The sequence below is a fragment of the Ovis aries genome, chromosome 17, assembly GCF_016772045.2.
Source record: "Ovis aries strain OAR_USU_Benz2616 breed Rambouillet chromosome 17, ARS-UI_Ramb_v3.0, whole genome shotgun sequence".
Taxonomy (NCBI): Eukaryota; Metazoa; Chordata; class Mammalia; order Artiodactyla; family Bovidae; genus Ovis; species Ovis aries.
Window position 1 is genome coordinate 44,489,418 of NC_056070.1, and position 22,679 is coordinate 44,512,096.

The following is a 22,679-nucleotide window of genomic DNA, read 5'->3' on the forward strand; positions in this document are numbered from 1 at the left end:
AATGCTTGCTCTGCTGCATAAACTCCAGACTGAAGAGGTGATTACTGAGGTTTCAAGGTTCCTTTTGGTTGTACATGGTTTTCACTTTGTCCTCCTGTGGAACATGAGAGATACCTGGAGTAACAGGCAAGTTTGGCCTTGGAGTACAAAATTAACCAGCGCAAAAGCTAACAGAGTTTTGCCAAGAGAACACACTGGTCATAGCAAACACCTTCTTCCAACAATGCAATAGAAAACTCTACACATGGACATCACCAGATGGTCAGTACCAAAATCAGATTGATTATATTCTTGGCAGCCAAAGATGGAGAAACTCTATATAGAGTCAGCAAAAACAAGACTAGGAGCTGACTGTGGCTCAGATCATGAACTCCTTATTGCAAAATTTAGTCTTAAATTGAAGAAAGTAGGGAAAACCACTAGACCATTCAGGTATGACCTAAATCAAGTCCCTCACGATTATACAGTGGAAGTGACAAATAGATTCAAGTGGCAAGTGTGCCTGAAGACAGAGTGCCTGAAGAACTATGGATAGAGATTCAAGACATTGTACAGGAAACAGTGATCAAGGCCATCCCCAAGAAAAAGAAATGCAGGAAGGCAAAATGGTTGTCTGAGGAGGCCTTACACATAGCTGAGAAAAGAGAAGCTAAAGGCAAAGGAGAAAAGGAAAGATATACCCATTTGAATGCAGAGTTCCAAAGAGATAGCAAGGAGAGATAAGAAAGCCTCCCTAAGTGATCAATGCAAAGAAATGAAGAAAACAATAGAATGGGAAAGACTAGAGATCTCTTCAAGAAAATTAGCGATATTAAGGAAACATTTCGTGCAAAGATGGGCACAATAAAGGACAGAAACAGTATGGACCTAACAGAAGCAGAAGATACTAAGAAGAGGTGGCAAGAATACACAGAAGAACTATGCAAAAAAGATCTTTATGACCCAGATAACCATGATGGTGTGATCACTCACCTAGAGCCAGACATCCTGGAATGCGACGTCAAGTGGGCCTTAGAAAGCATCACTACGAGCAAAGCTAGTGGAGGTGATGGAATTCCAGCTGAGCTATTTCAAATCCTAAAAGATGATGGTGTGAAAGTGCTGCACTCAATATGCCAGCAAATTTGGAAAACTCAGCAGTGGCCACAGGATTGGAAAAGGTCAATTTTCATTCCAATCCCAAAGAAAAGCAATGCAAAAGAATATTCAAACAGCCACACAGTTGCACTCATCTCACACGCTAGCAAAGTAATGCTCAAAATTCTACAAGCGAGTCTTCGCCAGTACATGAATTGAGAACTTCCAGATGTTCAAGCTGGATTTAGAAAAGGCAGAGGAGCCAGAGATCAAGTTGCCAACATCTGTTGGATCATAGAAAAATCAAGAGAGTTCCAGAAAAACATCTACTTCTGCTTTATTGACTACACCAAAGCCTTTGACTGTGGATCACAACAAACTGGAAAATTTTCAAGAGATGGGATTGAATACCAGACCACCTTATCTGCCTCCTGAGAAATGTACGCAGGTTAAGAAGCAGCAGTTAGAATCAGACATGGAACGGTTGACTGGTTCCAAATTGGGAAAGGAGTACGTCAAGGCTACTTATTGTCACCCTGCTTATTTAACTTATATGCAGAGTACATCATGCAAAATGCCAGGCTGGGTGAAGCACAAGCTGGAATCAAGATTGCTAGGAGAAATATCAATAACCTCAAACATGCAGATGACATCACCTTTATGGCAGAAAGCAAAGAGGAACTAAAGAGCCTCTTGATGAAGGTGAAAGAGGAAAGTGAAAAAGCTGCCTTAAACCTCAACATTCAAAAAATGAAGATCATGGCATCCGGTCCCATCACTTCATGGCAAATAGATGGGAAAACAATGGTAACAGTGATAGACTTTGTTTTCTTGGACTCAGATCACTGTAGATGATGACTGTAGCCTTGAAATTAAAAGACACTTGCTCCTTGGAAGAAAAGCTATGACCAACCTAGACAGCATATTAAGAAGCAGAGACATTACTTTACCAACAAAGGTCCATCTAGTCAAAGCTATGGTTTTTCCAGTAGTCGTGTGTGGATGTGAGAGTTGGACTATGAAGAAAGCTGAGTGCCGAAGAGTTGATGCTTTTGAACTGTTGTGTTGAAGACTCTTGAGAGGCCCTTGGACTGCAAGGAGATTAAATCAGTCTATCCTAAAGGAAATCAGTCCTGAATATTCATTGGAAAGACTGATGCAGAAGCTGAAGCTCCAGTATTTTGGCCACCTGATGTAAATAACTGACTCACTGGAAAAGACCCTGTTGCTAGGAAAGATTGAAGGCAGGAGGAGAAGGGGATGACAGAGGATGGATGAGATGGTTGGATGGCATCACCGACTCAATGAACAGGAGTTTGAGCAATCTCTAGAAGTTGGTGATGGACAGGGAAGCCTGATGTGCCATAGTCCATGGGATCACAAAGAGTTGGACACAACTGAGCAATTGAACGGAACTAATCCTCCTGGAATTTGATTTGCTCTTCGGCTGTGTCCAAGCCAAGATCTTTGTGGATTGTTACGGGTGTAAAACTTGCTGGCATTTCTGTGAAGACACTAATTATACTTAACTACAAAATCTTATTGCATCTGCTCAGTTAGCTTCTTTTCTTTGGGTATTTGTTCTTCTGTTTGTTGTATCTGTTGTTTGTCTTCCCAAGGTTGTTTTTCTCCTATTGTATGTTGATGTACAGCTGTCTGCTCCTTTTTGCATTTTGAAATTGCTCTACATGCACCTCCTGATAGGCTGACTTTATGGTGGGTGAGAGATGCTGATGAGTGGGGACTGTGCTCTTTGCTCCCTGTCTCTTCTCTGGTGCTCCAAGTGCCTGGGCCTTCTGCTGGCCCCACCTTTCCTGTCAGTTCCTGCCATGTCCATCAGACAGGGGTCCCTGTGGTCCTGCCACCTAGCACAGATGGTGCCTCAGGCTGCTCTGTGCCCCTGGCTGCAAGGCCTCATGTAATGGTGTCCTTTCCCGGCTGATGTGTTCTGTGGGTTTGGTTTTTCCCAAACTTGAATCTGACTGCTCTGCATCTACTAGAGATCCCTCAGCTCTCAGGTATTTTGTGTGTGTGTGTGTCTGTGTGTGTGTGTGTGTGTGTGTGTGTCTGTGTGTACTTTTTTCTTTTTTCAACATCCTTGTGGGTGAGAAGGTGAAGGTATTGTGTGTGTGTCTGTGTGTACTTTTTTCTTTTTTCAACATCCTTGTGGGTGAGAAGGTGATCACAGATTCTTCCCCCCATGCTGGCCTGCTCAGGTGCCGCCATGCAGAAAACAAGCACATTCTGTCTTCACCCCACCTACCTGCCTGCTGGGCCTGATTGGAGAATCCCCTTCTTTGGGATAGCTATAATGCTCGAGTTCCTGAATATTTTGCACAGTGTGGTGCTTTCCTGTAAAGGCCACCTGTTGGACACCTTTCTTTATCTCACTGGCTGAGTTTTGGCAGCCCTCTTATTAGGCAGGGTGGAAGTGACTTATTTTTCCGAGAGTCAGCATGGCTGTTTGTGTGTTTCTCCAGGCACTTAAAGAAAAGGCTGAGCTGCAGGCGCAACTGGCTGCTCTGCACACGAGGCTGCAGGCGCAGCTGGAGCATAGCCATAGCAGCCAGCAGAGGCAAGATTCACTCAGTTCAGAAGTGGACACCTTGAAGCAGTCCTGCTGGGACCTTGAGCAGGCAATGACTGACCTGCAGAACATGCTAGAAGCCAAGAATGCCAGCCTGGCGTCCTCCAACAGTGACCTGCAGGTGGCAGAGGAGCAATATCAGAGACTAATGGCCAAAGTGGAGGAGATGCAGAGAAGCATCCTCAGTAAGGACAACACAGGTGAGCGGTCCCGCATCTGCCCCTTAGTTGTATGCAGGTACCCAGGGGCTATGCCCTTGGACATTTCGTCTCATCTGCTCTGGTTGTTGTTCAGTTGCTCAGTTGTGTCCGACTCTTTGCAACCCCATGGACTGCAGCACGCCAGACTTCCTGTCCTTCACCATCTCCCAGAGCTTGCTCACACTCATGTCCATTGAGTTGGTGATGCCATCCAACTATCGCATCCTCTGTCATCTCCTTCTCCCTGTCTGCTCTGGGGACTGACCTACTGTCCCATCAATGTGCTGAGGGGTTATTGTCCCTTCTAATTTGTACATGAAGTGTCCACTTGCCTAATGGAGTGTTATCTTTGGTTGAACTTGTGGAATTCTACATGTTTTTGCATGCGTGTCAAGGGGTGGCTTCAGTTCAGTTCAGTTCAGTCGCTCAGTCGTGTCCGACTCTTTGCGACCCCATGAATCGCAGCACGCCAGGCCTCCCTGTCCATCACCAACTCCCGGAGTTCACTCAGACTCTCGTCCATCGAGTCAGTGATGCCATCCAGCCATCTCATCCTCTGTCGTCCCCTTCTCCTCCTGCCCCCAATCCTTCCCAGCATCAGATTTTGTTTCTATCACCAGTCACATCCACAGCTGGGTATTGTCTTTGCTTTGGCTCCATCCCTTTCTTTCTGGAATTATGTCTCCACTGATCTCCAGTAGCATATTGGACACCTACTGACCTGGGGAGTTCCTCATTCAGTATCCTATTATTTTGCCTTTTCATACTGTTCATGGGGTTCTCAAGGCAAGAATACTGAAGGGGTTTGCCATTCCCTTCTCCAATGGACCACATTCTGTCAGACCTGTCCACCATGACCCGCCTGTCTTGGGTTGCTTGGCTTGGTTTCATTGAGTTAGACAAGGCTGTGGTCCTAGTGTGATTAGATTGACTAGTTTTCTGTGAGTATGGTTTCAGTGTGTCTGCCCTCTGATGCCCTCTTGCAACAGCTACCATCTTACTTGGGTTTCTCTTACCTTGGGTGTGGGGTATCTCTTCACGGCTGCTCCAGCAAATTGCAGCCGCTGCTCCTTACCTTGGGCGAAGGGTATCTATCTCCTCACCGCCGCCCTTCCTGACCTTCAACGTGGAATAGCTCCTCTAGGCCCTGAAATGGACTTTGGACCTTTGATGGTTAGATGTAATTGTTTCCACTCATTCTGTCTCCCTAGTCGTTTGTTGCTTAGGGGGCTAGACCCGCCTGCTTAGTCCAGCATTGCAGATGCTGTTTGGAGTATTTAAAAGCAACACTGAGACCAGTGACTAGTAAATATTTCTTTTTCCTCCATAAGTTCAGATTTTGGGTCTAGCTGGGTCCCTAGGGGAGCCCCCTTCAGAATGATAGACAGATGAAACAGTGGAGTCTGGGAGCCTTAGTGGTAAGTGAAGGACTTGTGGGATCCTTCCCTCATGCTCTCTGCTCATCCTGGGGACGCACACTCCATTCCCAGAGTCCATGAGCCACCCACGTCCAGGCACCGAGAACCTGGTCTGTGGGCTCAGCATCTCCTGTGCACTGTGGGTAGGAGAAGGGTGGGGGGTTGGAGATGGGGAGAAGGCACTCAGAGCACAGGGGCGTGTCAGCCCAGATCCTGGTCCTCCAGAAGCCTGGATAGATGACACCCTCATCCTTGAAGTCTGGGAGCCTGAGAGATGGGGAGTGGTGCGGCGGGATGGCTGTGAGGGACCAGGTCTGCCCACTTGGAGTCTTGGTCATAAGACTTGTGAGACTAGGTTTCGGATCTTATGACAAAAGAAAGAGTGACAAGCTGCTGTCACAAGAGCTTTATCCTGATACTGGGGAAGCAGGGGAGTGGTGGGGAGCACCAGCTGAGAAATATAACAGCCTACTGTTTTTAGTCTCTGGGCATTTTATGATACCCAGCCCCTTAAGAAAATTATTAATATAATGTTCAAAAAGTTCTGTAGTGCTCAGGTTGCAAGGTCTGACCTGACCAGAGCAGGTCAACAGTGACCCGCACACAGTATAGTGCCAGCTGGGTGGGGGATTTGGGGTGCAGGGGATGCTCCAGTTGCCTTCCTAAAGCCCTACCATGCTGAACTTTGAGGCACATCCGTTCTCAAGGATTTCAAGAGCAGAGGTTGGATTTCCCAAGGTTAGGGGTCATGAATCCTGTCATTTTTTTTTGTTTCATTTAAAATTTTTAGAATTTAAAATTGTAAGTTTTCTTAAGTGTTTGGTGAAATTTATTTTTTAAATATTTGACTGGTTTTGTTTGGACTATGACTTGGGTTTGTGCTGTGATTTCTTATCTGTTCCCCCTCCCATCATCCGTGTTAAGAGTTGACCATATCAGCAAACCAGTGGAGTTTCTTGTGGATACCATTCCTGAGTTTGTTGATGACTCACAGACTTCATCAGGCCAAAGTCTCAAGCCAGAAAGCTCCCAGACACACACAGTCGCTCTCCCTGTTTGCAGATTCCCTAGTTATGAATTCACCAACTTACTGAATTTAATCTACTCAGAGCTCTTTCTGGTTGTTTACAGACAGGTGCAGAGCAGAGAACCGTGGGGGTTGCCTGATGTACAAGGTGCAGTTTTTCCAGTTCACTTCTTGTTCCCCAAGTGCCCTTTTATGGTCGATTTAGTGCCATTTTTTTGTTTGTTTATTTTTGTGCTTTTGGGGGTGGTTTTGCTATTTACAGTAAACCCCAGCACTGTCTGGTGTTCCTAAGTGCAGGATGGTTTTGGTGCGCTTTTCAGAGAAAATCGTTATGCTAGACAAGCTTCATCCAGGCAAAGGTTGGGTGCTGTCAGCTGTCAGTTCAGTGTTAATGAATCCACAGAAAATGAAGTCAGGTGTCTTTCAACAGAAGCACATGTAAAACAAGGTTTTGTGTTATTAGTTGATGAGAAGTGACCAGACCCCAACTTGGATGGCCCTGCTCCAGGGTTAAGTGCCCTCGCTTGCACTTTAGACGTCGCTGCTGAAGAGAAGAAGAACCAGCAGGTCCCTGCTCTGCGTAGGCCGAGCTTCCCAGGCCATGCGGTGGCCTGAGCACTGTGCTTGCCTGTTTCAGTGCACGACCTGCGGCAGCAGATGACAGCCTTGCAGAGCCAGCTACAACAGGTGCAGCTGGAGCGCGCCACACTCACCAGCAAGCTGAAGGCATCCCAGGCCGAGATCGCGTCCCTGCAGAGTGTCCGGCAGTGGTACCAGCAGCAGCTCGCCCTGGCCCAGGAGGCCCGGGTCAGGCTGCAGGGCGAGATGGCCCACATCCAGGTACGGCCCCCACCATGGCCAGAGGGCCACACTGCATGGCTTGTGTGGAACACTTGCTTTTCCTCCATATTGAAAAGACTTCTGAGTTTATATTTCATAGAAAGGTTTTGTTAAAATCTGCTGACCACCTGTCTAGCTCACACCCCAAGACGTGTAGTCACTGCCTTCTGTGATGTTCTGACACAGCTTCTGCTAGAGCATTTTAAATTCTAAAGTCCCCCTCTCTGGGACATCTTGTGTTCCTGGCTCTCACTAATCCATCCCATCCCCTCTCTGAGGGGCACCTGCTATCTGAACCCAGCTATCACATCCATGCCTGCTGGGGTCCTGGACCCCTTACACCCCAGCTCTCTCGCCTTTCACCACCTCCTGTCTTGTGTTCCTGACGTGCAGAGAGCACAGTACACGCTGCTTCCCAGCGGAGCTGCTCCTTCCTCCAGCTGCGTGATCACCTGATCCTTCCAGAAGACACGCATTTCCCGGACCCCGGAGGAAACACTTCCCACTCTGTCTTTCCATGTTGTTAGGGTGCAAGCATGTTGGCCCCTGATTCTGCGTCAGTGGGAGGAGGTGTGGGTCCAGGTCTGCAGGGTGCTCTGGAGGCACTCGGGAGTGGTAGGCAAATTGCTGTAATACACTTTGCCCCAAATCTCAGGGTTTGGACTAATTGGACTAATTGTGAAGGTGCTGATGGTACCTTGGTCAGCCTGTCTTCTCTTTGAATTTTGCTGTGGGTTTTATCACCTCCCCCCCCGCTTTTTTTTTTTGGTCCAGATTAAATATTGTAATTTAACTTGTTAAAATGTTCAAAACATTGAAACTTTTATTTCTCAAGTGGAGGATATGAAGTACTTACTCCACCAAAAACTCTTTTTTAAAAAATCTGTAATCTATAAATACACAAAATTTATGTTTTTTTAGCAGTACCATTTCTGGTAATTTTTATTTTCATAAGTTTTCTAACAAAAATTAATTTTTAATCAGAAAAAGTTATCACAATATATTGCTAAATGAAAACAGTTATAAAACAGTAGCACAGAATGTGATTCAACATGTGCTGTTTAAAAAGAGGACCGTATAGATAAGCATTTGTTTACATACAGTGTAGGTGGAAATAAATCATTGCAAATCAATGCAATTTTGAAGCTATTGTGGATTTTTTGATGCATAAAAAAATTTAAAGAAGCGAGATTTATGTGTCCTGACATAATTCAGAAATGGCATTTGGAAGACAGAAATGGAAGATTCCAAGGGAATGGCAGTTGGAGAACCATAGCTTCTTTATTCAAATACCTGTGGCACCCAAGTTTGTATTCCTTTATTAGAGTGTGTAATAAGTTTTTGTCCTCTTTTCCCAGTAGCATAGATATGTCCCAGGAATGCTCAGGCTAGAGGAGAATGCAGGGTGGTCTTTATTCTTTTGTTACCTTGAAATAAAATCCCGGCAAATTATGCTTTCCCTTGTTCTGAGCACCTTCTATTTTAAACCCTGAAGCTCACAACGTCTGGCCACACCTGGCGTCTTACAAGTCTTAGAGCATTCACACTGGCTCTGGAAGGGATGTGCTTGAAGGTCTGGGTCAGACACTGAGTGGATAGCCAGTGCCTCTTCCTGGGAAGGGCCAGGGTCAGCCTGATACGTCCAGGATAGTCAGACATTGAGAGGGCAGGGCCCAAGATGTGTCACCCCATAGGTCAGTTCATTTGATGGTTAGATTCCTGGCTGTCCCTGCCGCCCAGATGAGGGCCCTCACCTCAGGGGCTCAGAGATACACCTTCAGTGGAAACTATTGTGCAGGTCTTGCAACAGAGTGCACCGTCATAGGGGTGATGAGCACTGAGTTCTGGGCTGCTGGCTACCCCCTCTTAAGCACATAGAAGCCGGATGGCCCGAGTGTCACAGTGGAGGGGTCTTGGGGAACGGTCCTTCTGGGTGCCAGCACTGTGCAGAGACCCTGAGGCCACCAGAGTGAGGGGCTGGACTGGGCTGGGCTTGTGTTTGGAGTCTAGCAACCTGAAACTTTCTGTTGTTTTCCTCTGAAGGTTGGACAGATGAGCCAGGCGGGCCTTCTGGAGCACCTGAAGCTTGAGAACGTGTCCCTGTCCCACCAGCTGACGGAAACCCAGCAGAGGTCCATCAAGGAGAAGGAGCGCATTGCCGCCCAGCTCCAGGGCATTGAGGTGGGCCAAGCTCCTTCTGGGTCTTGGGGTTTGGGTATTTTTCTTTTATGTTGATCAAGAAAATAAAACAATACACACATATACATGTTAACATTAGTACTATATATGTACATATGTCCATATATCTTTAAAAATGTCCTTTTTGAACCATCTGCAGTTATCTAAGGTTTCGGCATTCTGTCCCTCATGTTCGCTCTATGCCCATCCGGTCTCTTGTCTCTTGAGTTGTTAGTGGTAACCTGTGGCCCTTCTGTGAGCTGCCATGTGGGCCAACCTAGTTCAGCCCTTAGCCTACATTAACATTTCACCCTCCAGCACCCACGAGGAGTAGTTAGGACCGTGTTCAGCCATCTCCGTGGATTATCCCCGGGGAAGGAGATGCAGAGGCTTTGAACTGTGCTGTTTGTCAGCTCTGAGGCCCTGGACTTAATATCTTAACCTTTCTGGGCTTTGTTCTCTTTGTATTAAATGTGGATAATATCTGCTTCACAGGCTTTTTGGAAAAGTAAAGGCGAACAAGGGTCTGCGGCATCCCGGCAGTGTATTCAGGGCAGTTTTATGCCGAGAACATCAGTGGTCTTTTAGGAGCACGTGGAAGGTTGGCATCCTATGACAAGAGTGGTCCCTGCCTCCCCATGTGCGCCTTTGTCCTCACAGATGATGTGGATGTTAAAAGACAGTCATGTTTTGTCAAACATGTTTCAAGGGCTCAGTGTCAAAGAACTGAGAAGATTTTAAGTTATAAGCTCATGCATTTTTTCCTAAGAAAACACCCAGATGTTCAGTCTTATCTACATAGTCACGATGAATGCCGTATTTGCCCCATTGGCCCTGATCTCTAGTTTTACCAAGTGGCATCAGGAAATAATCTTGTGGAAGAGTGTGCCGTGTATCACACCCCAAAATGGGGATGTGCTGTACAGCCTGTCTTCACACAAGTGGTCATCATGGCGTTTTCATTCATCACTTTATCTTAATTCTTAAAACCGGGTGGACCGCTTGCTTCTCTCTTCAGCCGGGTCCAAGAGTCAGCAAGGGAGTTGTGGTAAAGGAGTAAGCAGCTAGCCTGTCTCATGGGCAGCAGGAGGACACCAGCTTTCTGCCCTCTTGTCACTTTTGGGCTTTCTGTCTGTGGGTCGTGGACAGGTTGGTGATGGAGACCAGGGCTTCTCTCCAGGGTCGTTGGTTTGTCTGTTGAATCTGTAGCCTTCAGGTTATCCTCCTTTTTAAAAAATATTTCTTTATTTTGACCGTGCTGCGTTTTCCTTGGTGCACGTAGGCTTTCTTTAGTTGTGGGAAGTGGGGGCTGCTCTCTGTTGCAGTGCCCTAGCTTCTCGTTGCCGTGGCTTCTCTTGTTGTGAGGCACGGGCCCTAGGGTGCACTGGCTTCAGTAGTTGCAGTTCCTGGGCTTTGGAGCACAGCCTCAGTAGTTGTGGCACATGGGCTCAGCTGCTCTGAGGTGTGTGGAATCTTCCTGGCCCAGAGATCAAACCTATGTCCCCTACATTTGGAGGCGGATTCTTTACCACTGGGCCACCAGGGAAGTCCAAATCCTGCTTTTTAAGAAATTTTCTTTCTTCTGGGCTCAGGCTGACATGCTGGACCAGGAAGCTGCCTTTGTGCAGATTCAAGAGGCGAAGACGATGGTAGAGGAGGACCTGCAGAGGAGACTTGAGGAGTTTGAAGACGAGAAGGAGCAGCTGCAAAAGATGGTAGCCTCGGCGGCGGTGCTGGAGCAGCAACTGGAGCAGGCAAGCACCTGCTGGGGCTCTCGTCACTGCCCCGGTGCCACAGCCAGCCTCACGGTGCTCATTTGTGCTGGTCTGTCCATCTTCTACTCATGTTCTGTGCCACAGCTTTACACCGAAGGCTGCCTCCAGAGCATCCATCCAGATTGCTTAAAACCTGAGCACAGAAAAAGTAAACTCTTGGAGCACACGGTGTTTTTGTTCAAGAGCAGTCACATTGACTTTGGTTCCTTCTTTTCCAGGTGAAGTTAACTTTGCATCAGCGAGACCAGCAGCTGGAGGCTTTGCAGCAGGAGCACCTGGACCTGTTGAAGCAGTTCACCTCAACGCAGGAGACTCTGCAGACTAAGGAGCAGTCCCTCGGGGACCTGCAGGTGCGCTACGATGAGCTGCAGGCCAGGCTGGAGGAGCTGCAGGGGGAAGCTGCCTCCAGAGAAGACACCATCCAGGCCCTGCAGAATGAGAAGATCGTCTTGGAGGTGGCTCTGCAGGCAGCCCAGAGCAGCAGAGAGGAATTCGATAGAGGGGTGAAACGCCTGGAAGAGGGGGCCCAGGACACGTCGGACACTTTAGAACAGTTGAGACAAGAATTAGCCATCAAGTCCAGCCAGGTAATGCAATTTGCTGTCACTTTGTTATGAATGGAAATCATGCATACAAGAAGTAATGCTCATTGTCTGGCCATTCATTTTATTTGTTTGGTCCTGTTTTGGAACACCTTGCTTTTTAAACATGGAGGAACACTTGCAGGGCAGGGCCCAGGGCTCAGTGGGGAAAGGGTCCATAGCCTCTAGTGTGGTACTTCCAGTCCTGGGTCGGCGGCTGGGTGTGGAGATGGCTGAAAACTAGAAAACAGTTGTTGGAGGCTTTGAAAGTAATCTGCCAGGAAATGCTTGTTTGAATCTACCTACGATGAGGAGCTCAGACTTGGGAAAAGCCACTTAGAACTTCGATTTTTTTTTTCCTTCCTGGCTGCCTGACTTTAGTGTGACCTCCAGGACACATCGACAGAGTGGATGAGGGTGGGGAGATGGCCTGATGGTCCCACACCTGGGAGCTGCCATGCTGTGATGCAAGCAACCAGTAAACAAATACAGAACAAGAAAACTGCAGGGTGTGGAGGAAGCAGAATTAGTGTCAGGAACAATGTTGTCTTCAAATCCTGTTCCATGAACATCAAAAGGAAGTCAGTGACGTGTTTTCTCTCCAAGGAGTAGGTACACTTTTTCTGCAGACACTGACTGACTGTTACCTTCTAGGACAGGATGCTCGGAGGCAGGTTGTTGATGCCTCTGTGCACATGTGTCCCCCCGAGACACAGGGCCCTCCTGGAGCCATCAGTGTAACATCTGCACTCATGTCCCTCATAGGTGGAGCACCTGCAACAGGAAGCTGGCGCTCTGAAAAAGCAGACACAGAAAATAAAGGAACAGTTTCTTCAACAAAAGGTAAGAACATGTGGTTAGTTTTCTTCCCACAAAACAAGTGCATAAAGAAAATCCTATATGTTTAATCTTATCACTGGAAAGAAATCACTCAAGAGGAAGGTAACAGCTTGGCTCCAGGTTTTTTAAGGCACTTCACTGATTCTAAAACACGTATCTCACCCCTCCCATTTTTATATCTCTGAAGTCAGGTGCATTTTCAGGATGGGCTTGGCATCTATTATCTCACAGATCATGTGCCCTGCCATCACGTAGCATGAGCACGTGTTGCTTCCACAGAGCCCCAAGCCTCTTGTTCAACGTGTCTTTGATAACGGTCACACCACAGTCTAGCATTGAAATAAGGTGTTTCACATTAGTGAAGCCAATTCTGCTCTGGACGAATGAACACAGAGTGTCACCAAGGGTCCGAGGAAGGGCGACTGAGAATGTTATAAGTGGTGGGGGATTTTGTCACTGAGGTGCAAGCAGGGGTGCCTTCAGAAGTCAGGCAGGGCAAGTAGAGGGAGAAGGAATGGCCACATTCCCCCAAGAAGGTGACATGGTCAGGAACCCCAGCGGCTGGCGTAGTTGCTATGTGTCTCACCCAGACATGTTGAGGACTGTAAAATTGTGACATCTCAGTAGGCGGTATCGTGCATTTGCTGAAATACATTATCTTCGCTCCCCAAAAGTGTTGTAGATGTAAGCGGTGAGTGTTTTTGTTTATGCCATTCAACCCCTTGGAAGCCCCACCCCACTGGCTGCAGCTTCTGTCTTTGTTGGGCAGGTGATGGTGGAGGCCTACCGCCGCGATGCCACCTCCAAAGACCAGCTCATCAGTGAGCTGAAGGCCACGAAGAAGAGGCTGGACTCAGAGGTGAAGGAGTTGCGGCAGGAGTTGATGAAACTTCAAGGGGAGAAGAGGTCCATGGAGGTGGAGCACTCACGCCTGCAGAAGGAGATGTCACAGGTCCAGCAGCAGGTGGTGGATCTCGAAGGGCACCTGCATTCGGCCCAGAGGGAGCGTGACGAGATGGAGACGCAGTTACAGGTTTGGGGGCACGTCTGATGTGTGAGGGCTCAGCTGAACGTGCCTGGGGCTGTATGGTGGGTGGGCAAGGACATGTGGAGAGGTTTTTAGAAAAGTAACTTGGAAAAGGCCCTCCTGGAGCTCAGATGCTGGAGGGTTGGGAGGGGTGGTCCAGGCAGAGATACAGCTGTGAAGGAGGCCTAGAACCAGCGTCTGAGAGCTGGAGAGTCAGTAGAAAGCCAGGGGGCTGCTGGGTGTGGGATGGCACAGAGTTCTGTGCGGGTGGCAGGGTGCATGAGGAATACGCTGGTTTGTGCTCTAGGTTTTAAATGTGCAGCCGGATTCGCTGTGCATGCCTGAAGGCCCCTGTGGTTGAAGGGAGGCAAGTGTGGAGGCAGGGAGCCCGTGAGAGATGGTGGTGGCAGTATCAGAGGGTCTCCGGAATGGGATGGGGAGAGGGAGACCTCAGGCCAGATTCCTGCAGCTGAGGAGCATGGCAAGTGTGAGAAACTGAGGCAGACGGTAGACCTGGGAGAACAGTGGGCAGGGAGTCAGACCAAGGGCTTTGTCTTACATGTGATGTGTCAGAAACCCCACAAGCAGGCCAGGCAGGGTCTAGCGGGGCAGGTGGGCTGGAGGCCACAGCTGAGGGCTGTGAGGGTACAGGCGGGACAAGAGGGCTGGGAGCTGTGGGAGCACAGGGCTCACTGAGGGGTTCAGTCTTTGAGGGCCGAGCTGGGCCTGGGGGCTGGTGCTCACTGCACAGGGGGAGACGGGGCAGTGGGTGAGGCCAGGAGGGGGCACAAGGCTGCCCCGGGCGTGCTGGGAGAAACCAAGGAGGGGCCTCGGGGCTCTGTCAGGGAGTCCAGTGGGGCCCCCGGGTGGGATCCGGATGCCAGAGGTTTCCCCACTGGCCAGTTCTTCTCACTTGTTTCCACCACATTCTTTGGCACAGGCAACTCAGGATGCTCCTAACCTTTGTTAAAGTTGTCACTTACCTCAGGACTCTCTGTCTGGATCTTCCTCAAAACCTGTGACCTGTAAGGCAGCCCTGAGAGGGCACCATTTACCCGCGAGGAAGCCGGTCCCAACACTGGGGCTTCGGGTGGAGGGCCTGACGCTCCTCATTTTGTCTTTTCCTGTCTTTCTTTGAAGTCTTTGCAGTTTGATAAAGAGCAGATGGTCGCTCTGACGGAGGCCAACGAGGTACTCAAGAAACAGATAGAAGAGTTGCAGCAAGAAGCCACGAAGTATGCGGGCAGGGCATGTGCTGGGGGAGGTCGGGCGGGGTTATGAACCATGAAGGGGACCCCAGTACTCTCTGTCCAGCCCTCACTGGTCCACACCAGGGGACCCCAGCACGGTGTGTCCAGCCCTCACTGGTCTACCCCAGGAGGCTTAGATGTCAGAGTTCAGATTTAAAGCTGCAAAAGTGATTCCGTCCAGACTTGATGGTTACACGTGGATGTGCCAACATAACATATCCTTTCACAAACACTCCCTTGTCTGTTTTTGTTTTTGTTGCTTTTTTGTGTCAAGAACTTGTTGTAGTGCCCTTCCCGCCCCAGCTCCCTGCCCAGGGCGGAGGCTTGTGTTGGTCCCCCTCAGCCCACTCCAGGCCCTTCCACTCCCAAGGTGTGTCCCATAGCACTCTGCTCTGGTCAGCCACTGTTTTACTGTGAGCCTGAATGTTGAGTTTCTTGCTGCTGATCAGGAGGATCCCTGGAAGTCTTTCTTTTTGGTAGGAGGGGACTCTTTCTGCCTCCACCTAATCATCTAAACAGCTCCAAAAGGGGAGCGGGGCCATTGAAATGCAGTGCTAGGCTCCTCAGGGGCACCCACCAACCACATCCTGAGGAGGCAGATCTGAGCAGTGGCGGAGCTGGACAGGGTGGAGCCGGGACAGCCTCCATCCAGAGCCCTAGAGGAATGGGGCTTGGATGGACATGTTCTTCGCGTGTGCTTGGTATGGCATGTGAATTCAGAGGTGAGCTGAAATTCCTTCTGTCTCTGCCACATCCCAGGGCCATCACAGAACAGAAGCAGAAGATGAAGCGTCTGGGTTCGGACCTGACCAGCGCACAGAAGGAGATGAAGACCAAGCACAAGGCCTATGAGAATGCAGTGGGCATCCTCAGCCGCCGCCTGCAGGAGGCCCTCGCAGCCAAGGAGGCGGCCGAGGCCGAGCTGAGCCAGCTGAGAGCCCAGGCAGCCACCGGCGGCAGCGACCTCACCTTGCATGTGGGTAACTCGTTTGCTTCGGCCACTTGCAGAGACTTGGTGTAGGGGCATGACGTTTATAGGCAGCTCTCCTCCGAAACCCTCTTAGAGTGTCTAGAAAAGCAATGTGGGGCAAGCGTGTGGGCAGTGTTTTTCTCAGATACCTCATGGTCGTGAAATGACCAGGGACCCTGATGAAGCGTGTGGAGTGCCCCCTGCTCGCTCCAGTCCTCCTCTGCCTCATTGTGGGGACTAGGCTCTGTAAGTAGGTGAAGCTCTGTGAGCGCATGAGTGCGGCATGTGAGGGTTCAGGGTGAGGGTTGGAGAGTCCAGAAAAGCTTTTGGGAAAGGTGACATCTGAATTCACCTTCAGTGAAAGGGGGCATCTCAGCAGACGGGTGTTCCTGTGCCAGCTGTGCTGTGTGCTGGGTCTGGGGGCACGGGGTGGGTGGGTGTCTGGCTGCAGGGGAAGTTTGGGCTGGCTCTTGCGTGAGACAGAGCAGACTGAGACCTGCCCCGGGTGGAGGTAGGGGAGCCTCGGGTAGTAATGGCGCCTGAGGTGCTGGGAGCGAAGTGGAGGCGGCAGGATGGCAATGGGAAGAGCTGATGGTGGGGCTCGCGGAGCCCCGTGCCCTGTGGAGGCCAGCGCCAGGGGAACGGGGGTGGGGGGCGGTGCTGGAGACAAGCCCATGGGTCAGACAGCATGTGTAGCATAGTGGATGGAAGTGGCTATGAAACGCTTGGCGTCAGAAGGAAGAGGGAATGTGCGCGTGGCAAGGGTTGAGGGCTGCGTCCTCTGGAGCCTCTCTTCCTCCTCTGGCATCCTGAGGGAGAGCCTGTGGGAGGGAGGGCAGGGCAGCAGGCAGGCGTGCTTGTCCTCTGTGTGTGTGTGTGTAGAGGGGTGTGTTCATACGTAAAGGCCCTCAGGTTTCCCTTGGGGCTGCACTGCCACTCTGTGTTGGTCACAAGTGCCCTGGTTCCCCAGATCCCGGCAATGTGGAGCCTACCACCTCCCTTCACACCCGCTAGTAGGCATGAAGCTCTGCCTCAGTTAATTTGCATTTCATTTATTACCCACAGATTTTGAGTCATTTCACTTAAACTTAGTATTTGTATTTTTTTCTCATATTTGTTTTTCTCTTCTATCAATTTGAGAATTCATGAGTTGGAGGACACTGTAGCATAGTGTGGTGTTCTCTTGCCAAAATATATAAATTCAGTATTCCCTCTCACACACTTACTTTATACAGTATCAGGAGGAGAACTTATTTGCAGTTTCCATTTTGTTTTAAAGTATCTGTCTGCTTAATTAATCTACTTATTTGCCAAAGATAATAATTTATAGCTCTTACCTTTCTGTCTTTTCAAAGCATTAACTGAAAAAGTTAGTCATTACTGTGTGACACCTGGTACTTCATTGTGTCTCATTGAAGGAGAGGGAAGGCTGTCACATGTGGCTGGCAGCTTCATGCCGTCAGTGCGCTGCCGTCAGTGGCAGCCTCATGCTGACGTGCGGGGCTTTGGTGAGACCCTAACCAAACGCACCTTCCATCCCGGCCGTCAGGAGCGGGTCCAGGTGCTGGAGGCGGAGCTGCAGGCTGTCAGCCACAGCAAGATGATGCTGGAGAGGGAGCTACAGGAGGTCATCTCACTGACCGGCCAGGAGCTGGAGGAGCAGCGGGAGAAGGTGCTGGAGCTGGAGGACGAGGTAGGCCAAGCCCTGCCGTCCCACTGCCCAGGGATGAGCACTGCCCCATGTGCAGGGTCGGGGTGCAGCCGAGCCTGAGTGCTTGGCCTCCACTCTGTGCTTCTGGGGGTTGTCCATCCACTCCCCTGGGTCTGACCACCTGCACTGCTGGACACCCTTCATGCACTTCAGTGAGGCCTGCTGTGCCTGCTCTCACTTCAGTGTGGCAAATAAGAAACCCAGCCCGGAAGATCTCCACATAACCCTCAGGCTCAGAGACAGCTATGGCTTCAGGTGGTGCCACGTGCTGCAGCATGGTGATGTCCCCTGGGTTCTGCACAGTGTCCCAAGGTGGCTGTCGGGAGCTGCAGGCTGCATGCACATTTCATGGTCATCTCTGTCACACTCAGCTCTGGGCCTGCCTGGGCTCCAACCTGGATGTGCTTCTCCAGAAGCCCACAGTCCGCAGGAGAGGACTGGCTGTCAGCTGTGGGTCTAGGAGAGAAGCAGGCGTGGCCACAGCAGCCTTGCCAGCTGTGGAGCGAGGGTCTGCTGCATCTGGTGCTCAGCTGTGTGTTGTTGCGTTGTGATATTATTCATTCGGTGCCTGGAGTACAGTGGCTCCAAAAACCGGTGACTTTGATTTGTTTCAGCTGCAAGAGTCCAGAGGCTTCAGGAGGAAGATAAAGCGCCTTGAGGAGACCAATAAGAAGCTAGCTTTGGAACTGGAGCACGAGAGAGGGAAGCTCACGGGCCTCGGGCAGTCCAATGCAGCCTTGAGAGAGCACAACAGCATCTTAGAGACGGCATTAGCCAAGAGGGAAGCAGACCTAGTTCAGCTGAACCTTCAGGTATTGGAACTCATTTGCCGGAAGCAGGAGGAAACCTGCTGCAGGCCAGGCAGACTCTGAGGGCCTTGGCTGCATCGTCTGTGCTTCATCACAGATGCCTGCAGAGTAGAGGCATGGAGACGGAGGCCCAGAGGATCTGCTGAAGCCTCAGCCCCTCTGCCTGTCCTGAGGTGGGGGTGGAGCAGGGGAGCTGAGCTGTAAAGGAGCTAGACTCAGTCCCTAAGGTTCCCTGGGGGTGCAGAGGAGACCCTTTCCTAGCTCCGACCTGAGGGCCTCCTGTGATTCAGCACTGGGGTTCGAACTCTGGTGGATGTCACCCTACAGACCCCGCTGTCAGTTCCTCAGCTCTGCAGCCCCTCTGGGTTTTCTACCAGCCCAGCCCAGCCCCTGCCTTGAATAATCCGGGCTTTAAAGAGCTTCCAGATTTTCCTATGTGCTAGTTCCCACCATCTGAGTTACCTTCCTCGCCATGAAGACAACTGCATTGATAACCCCTGATTTATATGCATCTTTTGGGCTCCTAACCCTATGTTTGAATATGATCATATGATTGTGCTCACGTGATCTGCAATTTCAGTTTTGAGAACAATGTTCTCCAGAAGTAGAAATCTCACACTTTCCTGGCTTGTACCTTTGTTGATAACATGTCATGATGTCTTGTTCCCACGTAATGCTTGATTCCCTCACATGACCCTGATCACAGTGGCCTGTGCTTTCTCCCAGGGCTCTTCAGGCTTTGGAAATTTGATGTCCTTCCTTCCTTACCCCTCTTGGAATGTGCTGTAGGTGCAGGCAGTTTTGCAGCGCAAGGAAGAAGAGGACCGCCAGATGAAGCAGCTTGTCCAGGCCTTGCAGGCCGCACTACAGAAGGAAAAGGTGATGGTGCACGGCCTCGAGGAGCAGGTGTGTGGCTTCCAGCTGGTATCAGACTGCAACCTCACAGAGCCTTTTGGAATGTAACTTGTAAATATCTAAAAACTCAGCATTAGTACCCTTGACACATCAGTTCCCTTCCAGGAACTTCTCTGTGAATACCTTTGCTGATGGGTCCAAGGACAGGGTGTCGTCATGGGGTTGGTGACAGAGCCTGGAGGGAGTCTCCGTACTCGTCAGTGGAAGAAAGGGCTTAGATTAAACTAAGGGGCAGTTGTGCGGATCTAAGATGTGTGCACAGAGCTCCACAGCTGTGTCTTTGCTGGGGAAAGAGACCCTGCATGTAGTGTGGAGCTGAAAAGCAAACTGAAGAACAGTATATGATGACCCCATTTGTGTTAAAGAAGCACCCAAGAACAGTGGTTCTGGAGACCCGTGCCATTCTCGACATCTAGAGCAGTTTTCCTGGCTGCTGCCTTCCACGCTCAGATGTTCACTAGTGCATCAGTGAACTCATCATCAGTGGCTCATCCCACAGAGAGGCCTGCCCTGGCCACCCCACAAGTGGAGTGGACCTCAGGCTGTAGACTTAAAGTTTTACCATCATGATGCATCATCTGTGGTTTCTGTCTAGCTCTTTCCTCATGAGAACATCAGCATCCTGGGACAAGGTCTGTGGCTTGTTTGCCCGCTTGTCCCCAGTGCCTTCTCAGAGCAGACGGCAGAACATGTTTGTCGTGGGCACACTCCTGCGTGTGTAGGTGCATGTCACCTGGGTTTTGCCACTTACTTTTACATTTCTCCATGATAATGCACTAGAGATAGAAGGAAATATTTTTTTTTTATTTCATGAGTGAGACAGTAAGACATTCTTTTATTTAGTTTTTATTATTTTTGAAAAATATTTTTTGGCTGCACTGCACAGCATGTGGAATCTAGTTCCCCAGCTAGGGATCTGAACCGTGTCCCCTGCATTGGAAGCACAGGGTCTTAACCACTGGACTGCCAAGGAAGTCCCCAGAGATTCTTTTATGATCAATTATTAGCTTCTTCTTGACCCACATGTGCCTTGTTTGCCATATTTAATCCTTGCTTACAGTTGCTGCATATCTGATGGTTCTAAACTGAGTCAGCAATACTCCCTGCTTTTCTGTCCCCCACCTTCTGTCTTTTGATTTGTACTCAGGTATCACTTAATAGTTTTATTCTCACCTTAAAGAAGTTGTAACTAGGCAATTTTTAAGGAAATGCTGGGGGGATGATGTATATTTGATTTCTTTTTTTAAGGGCAGTAATTGTAAATGATGCCTATTTTTCCAAGTACATTTGGTCTGATGGTCCTAATTGTAAAAATAGTACATACTAGCAACAATTTTTAGTGCATGTGGAGATTAAAGTATCTTGAATCTCTACCTAGTGACAACCACTGCTAACACCGTCTATTGGAGTTTTTCCAGGAATATATGAGTTCTTTCTATATTCATTTGTCATATACTATAAATATTTTTATTAAACTTCTTTTACATGAAGTACCTGCTAGTGTAGTTAGACAAGAAAACTAAAATATTGGAAAATCAAATGAAAAATGTTGTTATATTCTGAGAATTTGCTTATCTTCTCAGAAACTTTGAGATAAAATGTTGTTAACCATGAAAAAGCTAGTTACATCCTTAAAGGAAAATGAGCAGTAGCATTATTACACTTAGATGGTCTGATGGAAAGGTGGATTCTTCCTCAATACATAAATTATGAACAAAAGTAACAAGAAATATGCAGATACACTTGAGAATGACTGTAAGAACCACTGAGGCCAAGAAGATTGAACATAACGGTTCGCTCAGCAGGTGCTGCTGCCACGTTGCATGCTTTCAGGCCAAGTGTGTGTTCAGTACTTTCATCCTTGACAGGCACCTTGAAAAGCTGTGGAAGGAAGGCCTGCAAGAGCGGCTAGGAGGTGGGGGTTGGGGCAGCTGCCTCCACACGTGCTGTGAGGTTCTGCCTCTGTCCTTGACAGTGCTAATGTTTTTTGTTTTAGGTTGCTGCAGCCAAGGCAGAAGCGGGTCACAACCGCCGCCACTTTAAGGCTGCCACCTTAGAGCTGAGCGAGGTGAAGAAGGAGCTGCAGGCCAAGGAGCAGGAGGTCCAGAGGCTACAGGCAGAGGCCGACGGGCTCCAGTAAGTAGCAGTGGGTGCCACCACCATCTCATCTCCAGTTAGCACCTTCGACACACCAGGGTCCCGTGTTCTAGCAAATTGCTGGGCAGATCTCTGGAGGCAGATCTAAGGAGGAAAAATGCATCCAATTGCTATCTCAGAATGCTTGCAGCTTAACACTGAAACTTTGACCTTGATGCTGTGTGCTCCCACTTTGTGCCTTGCTGGTCCTTCTGTGAGGACAGAGAGCCCTGGGGGCTGTGCCCACCACTGATGCTCACTGTGGGCTCCCACTGGGGGGTCTCGGCTCAAACGTGTGTAAGCGCACATGTGTTGGGCAGTGCACATGCATTGAACTCTGCGACACTTTCCCTCCCATTGTAATCTATGATTGGGCATTCATGGAGAAGCCCTCCCAGGGGTTGTGAGCATTAGTTGAGCAAGTGCATTCACAGCTCCTAGAACAGTCCCCATCCAGGGAGTGCGGTACGTGAGTTTTGTCCTTATGAATGTTACCCAGGACATCTAACAGTCAACTGAAAGCGTTTTTGAGTGGGAAGGTCATTGGAAGAACGCTGTAATTTTATTCCTTCTCATTTTTTGTGCTAGGATCCAGGAGGGGAAGCACTCACAGGAAATAGCAGAATTCCAGGCGGAGCTGGCAGAGGCCCGGACCCAGCTCCAGCTGCTGCAGAAGCAGCTGGATGAGCAGCTGAGCAAAGAACCCATAGGAAACCAAGAGGTGACTCACTGGGCAACTTTCCCTCCCCAGTTAACAGGGCTTACAGAACAAGACTCTGCTTGACACATTCACTTCATTCCCCGTCTTCTTGGAAAGGGATTTTTTTTCCCCTAAGTGTATTAAATGATACGAAGAGATAGAGTTACAGCAATTTTATAATGCAAGAAAGCCATTTTAAAATTCTTTGGATCATGTGATGTTTTTCTGTCTCTAGATGGAAAATCTCAAATGGGAGGTGGATCAGAAAGAGAGAGAAATCCAGTCCTTGAAACAGCAGCTGGACTTGACCGAGCACCAGAGTAAACAGGAGTTGGATGGAATACAGCAGTCGTTACAGGTACAGGTCACGTCAGGGCCCCAGCAGCAACCCCCCCAGCTCTTCCCAGTATCATGCCAAGCAGCATGCTACATGCACAGCAAGAGTTTTTGATGGATTGAGTGCTCACACCAGATCATTCATGTTTCAGAAAGCAGCCCAGGTCAGGCAGCTGAGGGACACCGAGCAGAGAGACCAGAGCCCCTGGGCTGAGCTGTGCAATTGTCCCAGGAACGAGATTTCGTTAAGTCCAATATATGAGAGTGCAATTCACCAGTGTGTGATGAGCTTCTCTGAGAAG

At 49.3% G+C, this 22,679-nt stretch overlaps 1 protein-coding gene across 7 annotated transcripts in view; it reads left to right on the forward strand.

The window, feature by feature from the left end:
* Positions 1–22,679, forward strand: part of GOLGA3 (golgin A3) — a 46,232-nt gene that overhangs the window by 17,979 nt on the left and 5,574 nt on the right. For all 7 annotated transcript variants that reach the window (XM_027956353.2, XM_060400695.1, XM_027956352.2 and 4 more), the window contains 15 exons: positions 3,558–3,864; positions 6,947–7,149; positions 9,193–9,330; positions 10,920–11,081; positions 11,321–11,689; positions 12,449–12,526; positions 13,293–13,556; positions 14,691–14,785; positions 15,560–15,776; positions 17,320–17,463; positions 18,096–18,293; positions 19,080–19,196; positions 21,202–21,341; positions 21,930–22,062; positions 22,277–22,399. In XM_027956353.2, coding sequence (XP_027812154.2) covers positions 3,558–3,864; positions 6,947–7,149; positions 9,193–9,330; positions 10,920–11,081; positions 11,321–11,689; positions 12,449–12,526; positions 13,293–13,556; positions 14,691–14,785; positions 15,560–15,776; positions 17,320–17,463; positions 18,096–18,293; positions 19,080–19,196; positions 21,202–21,341; positions 21,930–22,062; positions 22,277–22,399 — 2,688 coding nt within the window. The remainder of the gene's footprint in view (positions 1–3,557; positions 3,865–6,946; positions 7,150–9,192; positions 9,331–10,919; positions 11,082–11,320; positions 11,690–12,448; positions 12,527–13,292; positions 13,557–14,690; positions 14,786–15,559; positions 15,777–17,319; positions 17,464–18,095; positions 18,294–19,079; positions 19,197–21,201; positions 21,342–21,929; positions 22,063–22,276; positions 22,400–22,679) is intronic.